The following is a 15,196-nucleotide window of genomic DNA, read 5'->3' on the forward strand; positions in this document are numbered from 1 at the left end:
ACGTATATCTATATACAGCCACATTTGACATAAAGACACTACAAACCAAGGCCACACAGTCACAGACTCACACAACACAAGTTACAACCCACATTAATTCCTCACTCACCAGAGCAATCTCAGTAGTTTAAGTGGACAGTGATCCTCAGCAACGTCTCTGCACCATCAGTGACATGCTGACCAGGTGCTATGAGCGCGCGCACCTCTGCAAATCCACAAGCATTCTTAAACTTGCCAGTCCCTCCGGTCACTGAGAGGCGCGACATGGCACTCCCAATCTTGAACACTCCAAAGAAGTTCAGACTATCACCATATTCCCCTCCCTCCATCACAGCCGTGAATGCCATCATCTGCATCGTCCCACCTCCAGAGCTCGCGACATAGACCCCTTGGGCTTTCCCCAATGTCTGTGACCCCAAGTCCGGAGCAGAGGTCAGCACATCATCAATGACAGTGATTGTCCCAAATCCTAGTCCCAAACCGTCTGGTCCCAATTGGGTGGCCGCCGCGTTGTTGCCATTATTGTTGGAATTCCCTGCAAAAGTCGTGCCGGCCAAGCCAGTTCCCAATGGGATGCCATTGGCATTAATGGTTGGGGTGGCACCATTGGCATTGGGGATGGCTACCCCGCCTTGTAGGGGAAGGAAGCCAATCGGCCTAGCGAAGGGCACTTGGCCACTGTAGATGTTGCCTAGCAAGCCGGTGATCGGCCTAGCTGTAGGACTACTGCCCCCAAGTATGTCATGCATGAATAGCTCGAAAATTGGGTCTTTTCCCAGTGTTAGTGTAGCATCAACAGCTGCCACAATTGTTGTCACATGCAGAGCAACCACAAGCATTGCAAGCAAGAGTGATGATAATTGCTTGCACATATTGAGATGTGTGTGTGTGAAATTGGTGAGTATGATAACGTGCTCTTTATATAGTATGCAAATGCTAAGATGGAGTTGTTATGAGAATCAAAGGTTGTGAAGTTATTGGCAGTGAGATCATGAAGATTGATGGTATCATCACAGCCACCCCTTATTTGTCTCTCTCTTTTGTTTTTTAGGGCAACTATATAATTAGTATATAGTAGTGGAAATGGTGGATGTCCTCAGTGTATAGGGTACAACAGAACCATAAATAAAAAATAAAAATAAAATATGACATAAGAGCGTGGGTTCTAGAGTTATAAAAAAAAATGGTAAGATCCTGCTTAAAGAAATATTAAAAAAATATTTGTTTTTTTTTAAAAAAAAATCTTTTTAGTGATCATCTTAATTTTTTAATTTTTATTTTGTTTCAATTCTTCAATATGTATGAACATCTTGTAAATCTATATTATCGAAACCATTTTGAAGCAAGCAGGCAACATTTTTTACACTTTTAAAATCATATATCAACTTAGTCAATTGATTGTTCAAACGTTTTTCTAATTTCCATTATGATTCCGCACTCTTGTAAATATAAAAATAAATAAATAAATAAAAATACGGGACTCATTATCACTTTAGATATTAAACAACATTTGAAATATTGAACATCACAATTACCAATGTACTGAATATTTAAAATCTATTGCTATTTTTTTTCACCCATATTGGTGCAATTTTCCCCAAAAACAATATTTTACATAACACTACTAAAATATACTACAGAGAATTTCAGACGAATTATTTTATCATATAATTATAATTACTACTCATGGTTCATATAAATTATAAAACAAACTTCTTTCTTTTTTTCTTAAAAAAAAAAATTGTTACTCTCTATATTTACATTAGTATTTAGTACATATTTAAACGTGTGTATAAAATAATAATAATAATAATAAAAAAAAACAACAGATATTACAATAAAAGTGAAGTTAGAAGTGAAACCAAACAGTAACACACTTATGAAATTTGTAAGTCCAACAAAGTTTTAAAATATGTGAAAATTTTATTTTATTTTTTATTATTTTATTAATTTTAATTATAAAATATTAAAATAATTAAAAGATCAAATTATCTTTTTCATCTTTATATATGTTAGGGTAAAGTACACTAACACCCCTTGAGGTTTGCTAAAAGGACACACAGATGAAACTTATCCCATTTTTGGACAATGACACCCCCTCAAGTTTGATACTTATACCAAAGACACCCCAATGATAATGAATTGACATTTTTGCCCTTTGACTTTTATATAAACCAATTTCAATATTGAAATTACCTATCTAACCTCCTCTGCAAACCCATTCTTTCCGCAATGTAAACTGAATACTCTGTATGAGATACTGCCAGTTCTGGAAATTGATATTGGTTATTTTCAGAAGAATTTTGGAATAAAGATTATATAATGAACTTCTACAGGTGATGTGTAATTCATAGTAGCAGCATCAGTGAATCACAAATTCAAGCTTGATACATGGTTTTCTCTTTACCTGGACCTTGCTGTTTGTTTTTTTATTTCAGTGATCACAGTTGTTTTAAGTATTGATGATTAAATTTAGCAAGGTTTGTAGTCATAACTGTCATATGTATCAAATTGCCAAGATTGAAATTGCATGGAAAAAGATTTGAGAAGACCTTTTCGGTTCTATTGTGCACAGTAAACAGTAAAGTTTTAGAGAGATCGGACAAAAATGGGATCTAAGGTTGGATATGGTTTTGAACTTCCTTTTTTTTTTCTTTGTTTTTTTTTTCTCCAGTCAGCTGTTAAATAAATGGTGCTGCTCATGAGTTTGTGCCTAACTCTGTGTGTGCTTTTTTTTCACCAATCAAATGAACCAAATTTAACTTCCAAGCTTAAATAAAAGTGACCTAACCAACAACGAGCTGGTGAGATATGACGAAGGACTGAATAGTTGTTGTCGTTATTGTGACATATCATTTGCAAGATTGAAATAGAATTTTTAAGTGGATTCATTGATCCACATAATTTTATAGGATTGGGAGAGCAATTTGTTCCATGCCATCTAGATGATGGATGATTGTTTCACTGATATTCGCTTTTGTTGCACAAAGTATACAACGTCCAAAAGTTCCTCTTTCCAACACCAATAGTTTACATTGCCGACGACGACCTCAAACACAACACCAATAGATCCACTGCTTTGAGCTCCGATTGGCCGACAGTGGAATCGCTTGGTGCCTTCATCTCTCTTCTTCATTGCCTATTATACCGGCGAGATCGTGGCGGTTGTCAAGTCCGACAAGAACGTTGAGACCTTCTGCGGCCAAGTAGCCGCCATCATAGTTAATGAGGGTGACGTCGGAACAGCCATTGCCGAAACGAAAGACGAACTCGACCAAACCAAATCGAAGGCCTCTTGTTCATCGTCATATTTGATTCACCGGTGCGATTCATCCCGTCGTAGCTTCTGCTGCCTCCTTGTGTTTGTATATACATATATGTGTATATAAAGTATTGGAAGGGTGAAGGGGCGACTAGTGTTAGCGCGGCAAGAGAATGCAGATGTTATCTCGCCACCACCGTACTCATCCTTCACCGGATAATTTCACTGACGGAGTATAGAGAGAGAGAGAGGAGGGGTAATTACAGGAAGGAGTAATATATATATATATATATATATATATATATTTGCACAGATGGGTATGTGTGTCTATATCGGTGTATAGAGAGAGAAAGGAGAAGGTCAATTAGGTCATTTAACTGTTTTTGATATTTTGTTATTAAAATTAATCAAATGATGTAGGGCAAATTAGACCTTTCACGCGTTTTTAGGCTATGTTTGGAACCAGGGGTGTCATTATCTAAAAATTGAATAAGTTTCGTCTGGGTGCCCTTTTGGCAAACCCCTCTCGGGTGTTAGTGTACTTTACCTATATGTTAATATAACCACACACCACCGCCACTGCCACTGCTCATCTCTTTTTTCTCTCCTCTCTCTTCCTCTCTCTCTCTACCAACGCCAAAGCCACACCCCCACCTCCTCCCACCACCATCACCGGCTAGAATCCCCATCACAGCCACGCCACCCCTCCCATCACCGCCACACCGGCAGCCGTCGAAGAGAGAGTGAGTTAGAGGGTTATAGGATTGCTGAATTTGGTGACAGCTGGCACCGGTGATGTATCTCAATCGCCTCGCCGTCAACTCCGGCACCAATCCGACCGCCATTCAACCAGGCATTTAGTAAAAGATCAAAATGAGGCGAAAGAAGGAAACAATTATTTTGGTTTGACTGCTACGGATTCTTTCCCAATTTAAACCATTGAAATTGCAATGGAGTTGGAAAGAAGTAACTGATCAAAATTTGAGGTTTTGGTTTGTTAAAGGTATAACAGATTATAAAATGCCTAAAAGCTACGAAATCCTGGATACTCACAATTAACATAAATGGAAACTAATTGCAGGCCTAGCCTGCTCTAGTGTGAATGAAATTGAGATTTTTTTTATTTTTTCAGAAAAGTAGAAAGTAGAATCTGAGAATCTTGTCGAGAAAGACCAACTGGTATAATTATCATTATCAGGGGTATTTAAGTTAATAAAAATGGTTATATTTATCAATTTTATATTAAGAGTAATATAATTAATTCATCATTGTAAGGGTATTTCTGTCCATTTAATCAAGTGTGGGGATATTATTGTCGAAAAACCAAATAACTTTTACTTGCGTGCGCTTTTGGCAACGGTATACTTTACCTTTTATGTTTTTATTATTTTATACACACTCGTTTCACACAAGGAAAATGAAAGGGTCACTGTTAATTTTTTGAATAAACCTCGTATTTTTTGTCCACCTCACTTATTTTAATAATTTTAAAAAATATATTATTTAAGATAAGTGTAGCCAATCACGGTTAAATTTGAACTTATTCGGATTCCCTGTCGTTACTCTTCACACAATTGTCACACACAACACGCGGTTTTGAGCTGAGCAGAGCAGAGCAGGGTTGAAGAGCGAAGCATGAATGCCCCTGATCGTTACGAGCGATTTGTTGTCCCCGAGGGCACAAAGAAGTAATCACTATCTCTCTCTCTCTCTTTCTCACTCTATATACGATTTATACATATGCGCTCACCTCTTTCCCGTTTCAATTATTAGGGTTTCGTATGAAAGGGACACGAAGATTATAAATGCAGCTTCGTTCACAATCGAAAGGGAAGATCACACAGTCGGCAACATCCTACGCATGTACGCACTGATTGCTTCCATAATTTCTGTTTTTTTTGTTCGATTTAGATTGCTTAAAACCCTAATCTTAAACCCTAGTTGTTGTTTGATAATGCACACAGGCAATTGCACAGGGATGAGAATGTCCTCTTCGCAGGATACAAGCTTCCTCACCCTCTGCAGTACAAAATCATCGTTAGGGTTAGTACTTTCCAATCTGTAATCATAATTGTTATCTGGTTGAGGAGGTGGCTGATAGGGAACGATTTAGGGTTTTGGGTTATTTTTGTAGATTTAAATATAGTATGTGTATTGGAATGCCTTTATGTTTTTCTTCCCCTATCTCTTGTTGCATGTGTTGGTTGGGTGGAATCAATTATTATGCTTTAATACAGCAGCCTGTGGTCATCTAGGCAAATGCAAAAGTTTTTGATCGTAAATTGCTAAATGTCCGAAAAGCAACATAGAGATTAGAGCACCAATTTTTCAAGATGTAGGAACATTGTACTGAATACATTATGTGGAAACAAATAATATAGGGAAGGGAGAAGCTTAAATCAAGTAACAAGGGAAGAGAACAGAAACAAAAAAAAAAAAAAGTGGCCATTTCTGGGGATGGTCTGATTATCATCACATGGATAATGATGCTGGAAATGGTTTGATGATCATCTATGATGATGACATGCATGCAATGCAAATTAAAATGAGAGAACTCTTGCTGTAAGCTCGTGCTATGACGAGAGCATTACTTGTACTCTTATTCATTGAATTGAATATGTGAGGTCGGTAGAACACCTGATCAAGCGAGAGTGTCTTCATTGTAACATTTTTCTTTTATTTATAAGTGAGTTAGTTTTATTTGATGTGATGATTTGACGCCATCAATTCATCTTATCAAATAACATGTCTAATATACTGTCAATTTTGTCATCTATATATGTGTGTGTGTACTTATCAATATATATGTGTGTGTGTGTGTGTGTGTGTATTTAGTAGTAGGGAGTTTATCACAAATTTAAGATACCAGAGGCATCTGTCAGTAACAGATTGGTTAATTTGGTTCTGTATTTCAAGTGGGAAGTCAAAGCAATTGTCTTGTTTGATTGTAATCTGTTCATTAAGTGGAGTAATACAGAATTGGTCTAAAAACATGCAGCTCAACTAACAGAGGATGGTGATTCAGAATATAGAATTAGAATGAAAGTTGAGGGATATTCTTCAATCTGCTATATATGATTTGAAAAAAGAAAAAATCAAAAGACTTTGAGGAGGCCAAATTAGACTCATCTGGACTTGGAACGAATTTTTAAAAAATTATATTAGTCCACAAAAAATCGAGTTAAGACTAAAATTGACCTGTCCAAAAAGAAGGGAAAGAAAAAAAGAATTCAGGATCAATTAGAAAAGTTACAATCATATGAAGCAGAGCATCCCAGGCTTAGATGACTGATACCTTCTTTTATTCACCTAATGGGAGAGATTGTTCTGAGCTTTTGTTGCTCCCCTTCTCCGGAGTTGTTTGTTCAGTTCTCACGAGTGCTAGTTCTGATTCCTTCCTTGTTCTTCACACTCTTTTATATATACAATAATATATATATATATATATATATGCATATGTAGATCTCCTACTCAATTCGTACAGGTATTCCACACACTCTTTCTCTATCTCTAAGGTCTCGTTTGGATTGAGGGATTTGGAAAGGGAAGGATAGTGAAAAGGTTAGGTTTTTGAGTTTAGACGTCTGTACATTTGTGGATTGATCTCTGTATAATCTTTTTATGCCCTTTTCCAATATCATTTTGAATTTTCTTCTTGTGAAAAATGAGCCCTGTTAGTGGGTGAGAAATGAAGGAAAGTAATGAAGACATAACTGTGAATATTATGCTCTCTGAATAATGACAACTTGATCAATCCAGTTAGTTGCTTGCATCATCAGGTTTACAGACGCTAATTCCGATCCACGAAATATGCCAACCTAAGCCCTGTTGATCTAACAGAATCAATAGTGACTACAGTTTTTTTAATCATTATCGGTAGCAATGCTAATTTTTTTAAATTAATAATTTACAATTCAAAAGCTAAACACCACAAGAATGATATCAAATAAAATAATATTGGAGAATCATCATCATGTTGATCTAAAAGACACAAAGCACTATATTTTTAAATGTTTCTTCTAATTCCAAGTTGTATTTGATTCTTATGTATGGTTCAACTGTTACTACTAATTAGATTTTCCGCAAAGTGAATCATTTCAGACTAGAGGAAAATTTGGCATGCCATTTGAGAGCTCCCATTTTGTTCAAAAAGTTGCCCCCTTTTAGTTTCTACTTGTTGTGTGTTCCAGTGGGTGGGGCCCGTGGGGGATTGAGGTAGTCCAATATGCCCTGTCTAGTAAAATAAGCATTAAAATGGCAACTTAAGTTTGTTATATGAATAATTTACTTTTAATTGAAACTAAATTTTTTAATTGAGTTGTTAAAAGTTATTGAAGGTGATTATAAATGCCTTTTGATATATATTATGTCCTTTATAATTCATGTTGACATAGCACAAATTTGTTCGTAGTCTAGGGAACTTTAAACCATTGGATGGAATCAGGTCAGACATGTTAATTAGAGTCTGTTGCAATCCTTGACTTTGGTTACCTTTTTTCCTTGTCAGTTTGGGGTTATAGAAGCCAATGAGCTAAGTAAGAATATAAAATATGTCTCATTTTTGCAATATGGTGATTTTATTTTGACTAGTTTGATGGGGTTTTGCAGATTCACACAACTAGCCAGTCTTCACCAATGCAGGCGTATAATCAGGCCATTAATGATCTAGATAAGGAACTCGATCATCTAAAGAATGTATTTGAGGTGCGACTTCTCTTGTTTTACAACCTAATCACAACTATTCTATATGTCATTATTACTTTTATATGCTCACATTTTCTTGGTTTAGTGTTTTCCTCAGATGGGGAACTTAGAAACATCAATTTTTATTTATTTATTTATTTTTCAGAAGGGGTTGATAAAAATCCTATTTTTCTAATTTTTTGACAAGGGGTTAATCTAAATTTGTGATAGCTCTGATAAAGGCTTGGAATGGTGAACATAGAACTTAAGTGTGCTTGCGGGCCAGAACCATCATAGTTGTATCAATTTTGTTCTGCAGATAGATTTTTAAAATTTTCTTTCCAGTATTCTGTTTGGCAACATCTTGATGAATTAACATTCCTTTCACGACTTATACTGCTTCAATCTTATTAAATGGTAATAACTTGTTAGTTGTACGATAACGTGTTGTGATTCGGATGACTTGATTACTCCATTTGTTGTACTTTGGACTATAGTTCTTTATGGTTGACTGACATACCAGTCAGCTAAAAATAAGATTATTTAAGTGCTCTGGCCTGAACTGGATGCATTTGCACTTTCAGTGATCTTTGTTGTAGAAAAGAAAACATCATCTCATGTTTTGTTTCCAAAAGCACATCATCTTATATCCTGCTCATGTCTTGTTTCTAAAAGCCCAAATGATTGTATCGTTCTCAATTCCAAGTTCTAACTCTGTTGAAATTTTGTTTGTAGGCAGAGGTAGCGAAGCATTCAGGAGGGGGATACTAATCTGACTAGGCAGTGATGTAGTACTGGCAGTTTGTGCGCAAATGGAGGGTGTGAGTTGTCTGATAGAACCTGTAGGTGTGTGTTGTTTGTTAGAGCTTGCTGTGGTGAATTATGATAATCACTGATTTTGGTTTGAAATGTAAAGGATGCTTTGGAGCAATTGCTTTTCCCTGCAGGTGGTGTTATTCTAGAATTATTCGAAGAGTTGGAATACCTAGCTATTCTTTCTTCTTCTTCTTTTTATTCCTACTTTCCATGTTATTTATTTATTTATTTATTTTTCTTCCATGGATTAGAAATCACTGTTTCAATTAGTTTAAAGATCTTGATGGACATGCATGGAGAATGATCATGTTTGAGGTTGCAGTCAGCAGCAACTCATTTTATTCTTAATGGATGTTTATTTGTTTCCATAAGATGATTATTGTTTGTTTAGGCTAGCCCTGATTGGTGTTTCAATTTCTTGTTGTTTATATATATACATATATATATATATATATATGGGAGATTCTGTATATGGTATGAATTTGTTCTTATGATTCATAATTTGGCCTGCCCACTTCATCTTCTATCTCCTATTTGTAGTTAAATGACAAGAAGTACAGACAAAATGAAAGAGTGTAATCAGAAATAGCTGGGAGTTGACTTGGTTTTTTGTCTACTACGCATGGCCTAAATTTTATCTACTTCTTTTTTTTTTTGATAAATAAATTGTATCTACTTTTATTATGGTGATTTGAAATTTGTTATGCAGATTGAAAGCCATTTAGTTATTTGTCCTATCAAGTGAAATTTCTAGACACTTCAATGTGTTCCAACACCATGTGTTAGCCTTGACATGCTTAAAAGATATTGTAGTGACCTTGGAATGGCGGACAAGATTGATTTCGGGTTGCATTTTTTTAACTTAACAAAAACCTGTCTTAACTTTCATTATTATTATTATTATTTTTGTTAAGTTAATATTATTGAGCATATACATCAATACCTTTTAAATGTTTGTCAAAAATATTAACATCTTTTTATAAATGTATATATAAATAAATATATAATTATTAAAGGGCAGATTGGGAACTTGGAATAAATGTTGAAACCTAATTTAAATGTTTTGAAAAATGCTACTACACAATACACAGGGACGCTACAGCAAAAGATCCATTTTTCTTCTCATTTTGTTCCTTAAAAAAATTAAAAGGAAAATAAGCATTTTTTTTTTATTTGAGAAACTGTTTCTATTTTTTAAACGGTTTTGTTTCCAAAAGAACAGTGATACATTTATCGAACCAAACAACCGAAAAATTCACCGAATCCAACGTGGTTATGTCAAGTAATACGACTAAAATGATCAATTTGTCCTCTCTAATTATTACTCTGATCTGGTATCTTAATTTCTTGCACCCCTTTTTTATTTGCATCTAAATTTATACGCCACAAATTCGTGTAAATTCGTTTTCAGGTGAATGAGAAATTAGCTCCAAAGTGTGGTGTTTTGATAAGCCTAAATAGTTATGCAAAATGTGAGAAATATTTGTCCCATATGGAAAAAATGTTGAAACCAATTGAAATTTAAATAAACCAGATTTGGGCTTGGGCTTGGGCTTGGGCTTGGGCTTGGGCGTAATTATAAAGTCCGATTATTCTTTTTACTAAATGGAATTTTGGATTGGGCTTTTATTTTGGGCTGGGCTTATTTAAATAGGTGGTTGGTTTTTGAATTTAAATTAAAAGTTAATTTTTTTTTTTTTTTTTTTTTTTAAAGGGTTGTATTTGTTTCCAAAGGGTTGCATCTATTTTCTAAAGAATTGCATCTGTTTCTAAAGGGTTGCAACATATTGGAGTGGATGTGTCTATTGGTGAACAAACACCATGTGAACCATTGTAACCAATTGGAATGGTTGTGTCCAATGATGAAGAGACACATATAAATGGTTGTGTCCAATATGAATAGACACACCCAATCCGAAAAGGCACCTTACTTAAAAAACTACTTTTTAATTTTTTTTAAAGGGTTGCACCCACCCGAAAAGGCACCTTGTTGCCTATAAATACCCCCTTTGGATCATTTGTAAGTTGTTCATTTTTCATTTTCTTCTATCTCCCTCTCTAGACTTGAACCCAACCAAAGTGGGTTCAAGCCATGGTCAAGTCGTCTGAGCCACTTAGGCCTAAAACTAATTTCATTAAGCCATATTAAATTTGGTCCGAGCCATTTGGTTCGAATTGCACCCAATTCATTATTTATATAATATAGATGCATTTTTTAGTCAAATAAAGTACTACACAGAGGAGGTTCGCCGTATCCACTAGTTTGTAGTACTGCTAATGGTGGATGTAAACCGTTGTATCCTGGGAGATAAACGCCACTGAGTTTGTTAATCCATAGCGGGGCGAATCTGACTTAAGGACATAGTATATAATACTAGCCTCGGGCCAGGTTCTTATTTATTATTATTAATTTATTACTTTATTTTGCATATTTAATTAAATATAGAGTTGCATATTTAATTAATGATTTTTTAGTATATTGTTAATTATCTCATGACATATTAGTATAAGGTTTGTTATATCTTAAATGTAACATAAATTATATATTTACCAATAATCTTAAGACAGAATCATTTCTTACGTAGATTTTATTATATGCTTCTATTTAAGATATAAACAGGTAGAGATTATACTAATAATTGAGATATAATAAAATAATGTTATATATACTATTATATGATAATATGTTAAATATTGATGTGTTCAATATTATTATATTGGTTAAATTATTTTAATTTTGTAATATGATGTAGTATATTATATTATCTTAAATTTGTATCAACAAGAGGTCGAAAGGGCACTTCGTTAGTTTTATCAATGATTGCATAAGATACTGCTATGTATATTTGCTACGAAACAAATGTAAAACCTTATAAATGTTTTAAACATTACAAAAATGAGGTTGATAATCAACTTGGCAAAAAAATCAAGGTGGGGGGAATTTTTGTTTTTTGCAAATTATATTCTCAATAAAATACCTTAAAAGAAAACAAATGTGACACCATATGAATTATGGAAAGGTCGAAAACCTTTCTAGAAATACTTATAAATGTGGGGGGTTTCGAGTCGTAAGAGCTTCAGGATAGAACCAAAAATCATTTATAGTATTATAATAATAGTGCATGTTGTTTCATATGAGGAAAATATTATGAAATAACTAGAAGAGCTCTTTTTCCAGCGGAAGAGCTGAGTTATTTGTTCTAATTGAAGAGTAAAGTGTGCAAGCTTATAAGTCCTTGAGTGCATTAAAGCTAGTACTAAGACACTGACATAAATGTGATGTATAAGTCATTGTATGTCTTTAAATAATAATAATAATAATAATATACTAATTAGTATATTTGATATGAAAGATTTAACATCTGATAACATAGTATGTTCTCAATAGAGTGAAATTGAGATAATACTAGTTATGTTAACAAAAGCGTAGCTAACTTTTGTAGATGTAAATCTCAAATATAAATACTAGTCAAAGTATATCATTGGTTGAGATTGCAAAGCATCTTAATAACTGTGTTTAATTGCACACTTGCAATCCAAGATAGGATCACTGAAAAACAATAAATTGTGTAGTTGAGATACACCTTAAGTCCAATATTATATAGATCGAGGTATCTAAATAAATTGGAGGTATAACAGTGATGCAATCTGGATGTGGGATATTAAAGACTTCTAATCCAATAGTGAATATGTCTTTAATATTAAAGGTGTAGTTGTATATTCTTAATATAACTCAAAGTTAGAAACTTTGAATAAATCAAATATCAAATAGAAAAGTTAATAGACTTTACTTAGAGGACATTTCAAAATAAGTCTATACCTGTGCCACTAAAGAAAATGATATTGCTAACAATAAGCAATTTAGGGCACAAAGTATATAGTTGCTCTCAACTGGAGAAATCTCTGCAGAGTGTAAAATTTCTAAACATAACCTTGTGGCCACATATAAAATTGAGGGTTGTACTAGAGAGTAATTGTACAGATCATCGAGGGGAATGGGATTAAAAGCCGAAAGCTAACGAGTCACCTTAATAGAAACCCAACCTAGTTGACTGGAGATCCCAAGATCTATGTTCAAAGGGATAACAGAAATTCTGAGTGACTCACCAGAAGCACTGGGAAGATATAAATCTTCTGTCTATTTCTATGATGAGACAGTGCTACCTACAGCGAGGATTAGGATAAGCTACGGTTTTAATGACTCTTATACCTTGAAAATTCAAGTGGGGTATGGTAGGATACTTTTAATAAGAAGTCACCTATATGAGTGTCAAGTGGGGTCGCTTTATGAGAACTATAAAGGCTAAGTTTTCTAGAGCACTCATGAATACCAGGAGTTGTTCAGGGCCAAAATGAACATAATAATGAGAACCAACTTTGTGAGGAAGGGTACTGTGTGTTTGTTATTGTCTTGGTTTACATAAACGGCTGAACAGTTCAAGACATCGCGTTCACTAGTTAGCTAGTAAATCTGATAGCAATACACTAGGGAAGGTTCAAAGTCAAAAGCTGCCTATCCTAATACTGTAACTTTCCGACTATTCTATCTCTAGTGTCTGCATGATCATCTTTTGCATTTAAGCAGTCAATTTCCATTCATGTGGGGGATTGTTGGAAACGGGGCATTAAAAACATAAACTTTGGATGAGATTTGGAATAGATTCTGCTAAGAATTTTTTGCGGATCTCTAGATGAGCGTGTTTCTCTCCGCAAGGAGATAAACGTGGTATATTTACTTTCTCAAATTCGTTTCTAGGTGAATGAAAAATTAGCTCCAAAGTGTGGTGTTTTGATAAGTCTAAATGGGTATGCAAAATGTGGGAAGTGTTTATCCCACATGGAAAAAATGTTGAAACCAATTGAAATTTAAATAAGCCAGATTTGGGCTTGGACTTGGTCTTAATTATAAAGTCCGATTATTCTTTTTACTAAATGGAATTTTAGATTGGGCCTTTATTTTGGGCTGGGTTGGTTTTTGAATTTAAATTAAAAATTAGTTTTTTTTTTTTTTTTTTTTTTTAAGGGTTGTATCTATTTCCAAAGGGTTGCATCTGTTATCCAAAGAGTTGTATCTGTTTCTAAAGGGTTGCAACCTATTGGAGTAGATGTGTCTATTGGTGAACAGACACCGTGTGAACCATTGCAACCTATTGGAGTGGATGTGTCTATTGGTGAACAGACACCGTGTGAACCATTGCAACCTATTGGAGTGGATGTGTCTATTGGTGAACAAACACCCTGTGAACCATTGCAACCAATTGGAATGGTTGTATCCAATGATGAAGAGACACATATAAATGGTTGTGTCCAATGATGAAGAGACACACCCAATCCGAAAAGGCACCTTACTTAAAAAATTACTTTTTAGTTTTTTCCAAAGGGTTGCATCCACCCGAAAAGGCACCTTGTTGCCTATAAATACCACATTTGGATTATTTGTAAGTTGTTCATTTTTCATTTTCTTCTATCTCCCTCTCTAGACTTGAACCCAACCAAAGTGGGTTCAAGCCATGGTCAAGTGGTCTGAGCCACTGAGGCTCAAAACCAATTTCATTGAGCCATATTAAATTTGGTCCGAGCCATTTAGTTCGAATTGCACCTAATTTATTATTTATATAATATAGATGCATTTTTGAGTCAGAGAGAGTATTATACAGAGGAAGTTCGCCGTATCCACTAGTTTGTAATGCTGCTACTGGTGAATGTAGACCGTTGTATCCTGGAGAGATAGACATCACTGAGTCCGTTAGCACCACAGCGGCGCGAATCTGTCTTAAGGACATATTATCCAATACTAGCCTCGGTCCAGATTCTTTATTTATTATTATTATTTTATTGCTTTATTTTGCATATTTAATTAAATATATAGTTGCATATTTAATTAATGATTTCTTAGCATATTGTTAATAATCTCATGACATATAAGTATAAGGTTTGTTATATCTTAAATGTCACATGAAATATATATTTACCAACAGAATGACACCCTGTAAAACACCCGCCCTTGTTTCCTAGGTATTTGGCTTGTAAATTCCTTCATCCAACTCTAAATTAAGCATAGGTTCCAAGGCAAGACATGTTTCCATGAAACATATATCATCTGCAAAGCCTTCAAAGATTTGCTAACCAGTCACCGAAATTCTTTCTACTCCCTCGCCTAGATATTTGGGAGACAATTAGCTGCTTGTATCCATTGTTTGATTTTAAGCACCAATTCTTACAATTTAGATAACAAGAATAAAAAATAAAAAAAGAAAGAAAGAAGAGAAACTTCAGATTATGGCTAAGAAAATTAGAGCTTATAAATTTAGATTACCAAACAGAGATGCCAAATCAAAGAGGGAGAGAGCCAGAAATTGGACAGAGAGAAAGAATAATCGATGTATGAAAGGAAATTTTGACGAGAGAGCGAGTGAGTCCCTAGCGATGAGGAAG

The 15,196-nt window shown here is 34.5% G+C and overlaps 2 protein-coding genes across 2 annotated transcripts; one reads left to right on the plus strand and one right to left on the minus strand.

Moving 5' to 3' along the window:
- Positions 1-119: 119 nt before the first annotated feature.
- LOC132273442 (dirigent protein 16-like) lies at positions 120-872 on the minus strand. The gene has a single exon (XM_059774401.1). The coding sequence runs from the start codon at positions 870-872 to the stop codon at positions 120-122; it is 753 nt and encodes a 250-aa protein (XP_059630384.1).
- Positions 873-4,797: 3,925 nt separating this feature from the next.
- On the plus strand, positions 4,798-9,015 carry LOC132274911 (DNA-directed RNA polymerases II, IV and V subunit 11). The gene is made up of 5 exons (XM_059776277.1): positions 4,798-4,950; positions 5,036-5,125; positions 5,227-5,305; positions 7,871-7,966; positions 8,681-9,015. Exons 1-5 carry the CDS (start codon positions 4,898-4,900, stop codon positions 8,714-8,716), a joined length of 354 nt encoding a protein of 117 aa, XP_059632260.1. The 5' UTR covers positions 4,798-4,897; the 3' UTR covers positions 8,717-9,015.
- Positions 9,016-15,196: the final 6,181 nt, after the last annotated feature.

The sequence above is a fragment of the Cornus florida genome, unplaced genomic scaffold, assembly GCF_030987335.1.
Source record: "Cornus florida cultivar Cherokee Brave unplaced genomic scaffold, ASM3098733v1 CherokeeBrave_3.0.0_Hap2_Chr09, whole genome shotgun sequence".
NCBI classification, from domain to species: domain Eukaryota; kingdom Viridiplantae; phylum Streptophyta; class Magnoliopsida; order Cornales; family Cornaceae; genus Cornus; species Cornus florida.

Excerpts from the sequence above, each read along its gene's own strand:
- LOC132273442 (XM_059774401.1), bottom strand. The coding sequence starts at position 872 with ATGTGCAAGCAATTATCATCACTCTTGCTTGCAATGCTTGTGGTTGCT.
- LOC132274911 (XM_059776277.1), top strand. The coding sequence starts at position 4,898 with ATGAATGCCCCTGATCGTTACGAGCGATTTGTTGTCCCCGAGGGCACA. Across the intron at positions 4,951-5,035 it reads GTCCCCGAGGGCACAAAGAA|GGTTTCGTATGAAAGGGACA; the intron begins GTAATCACTATC and ends TTCAATTATTAG. Across the intron at positions 7,967-8,680 it reads ATCTAAAGAATGTATTTGAG|GCAGAGGTAGCGAAGCATTC; the intron begins GTGCGACTTCTC and ends TTTTGTTTGTAG.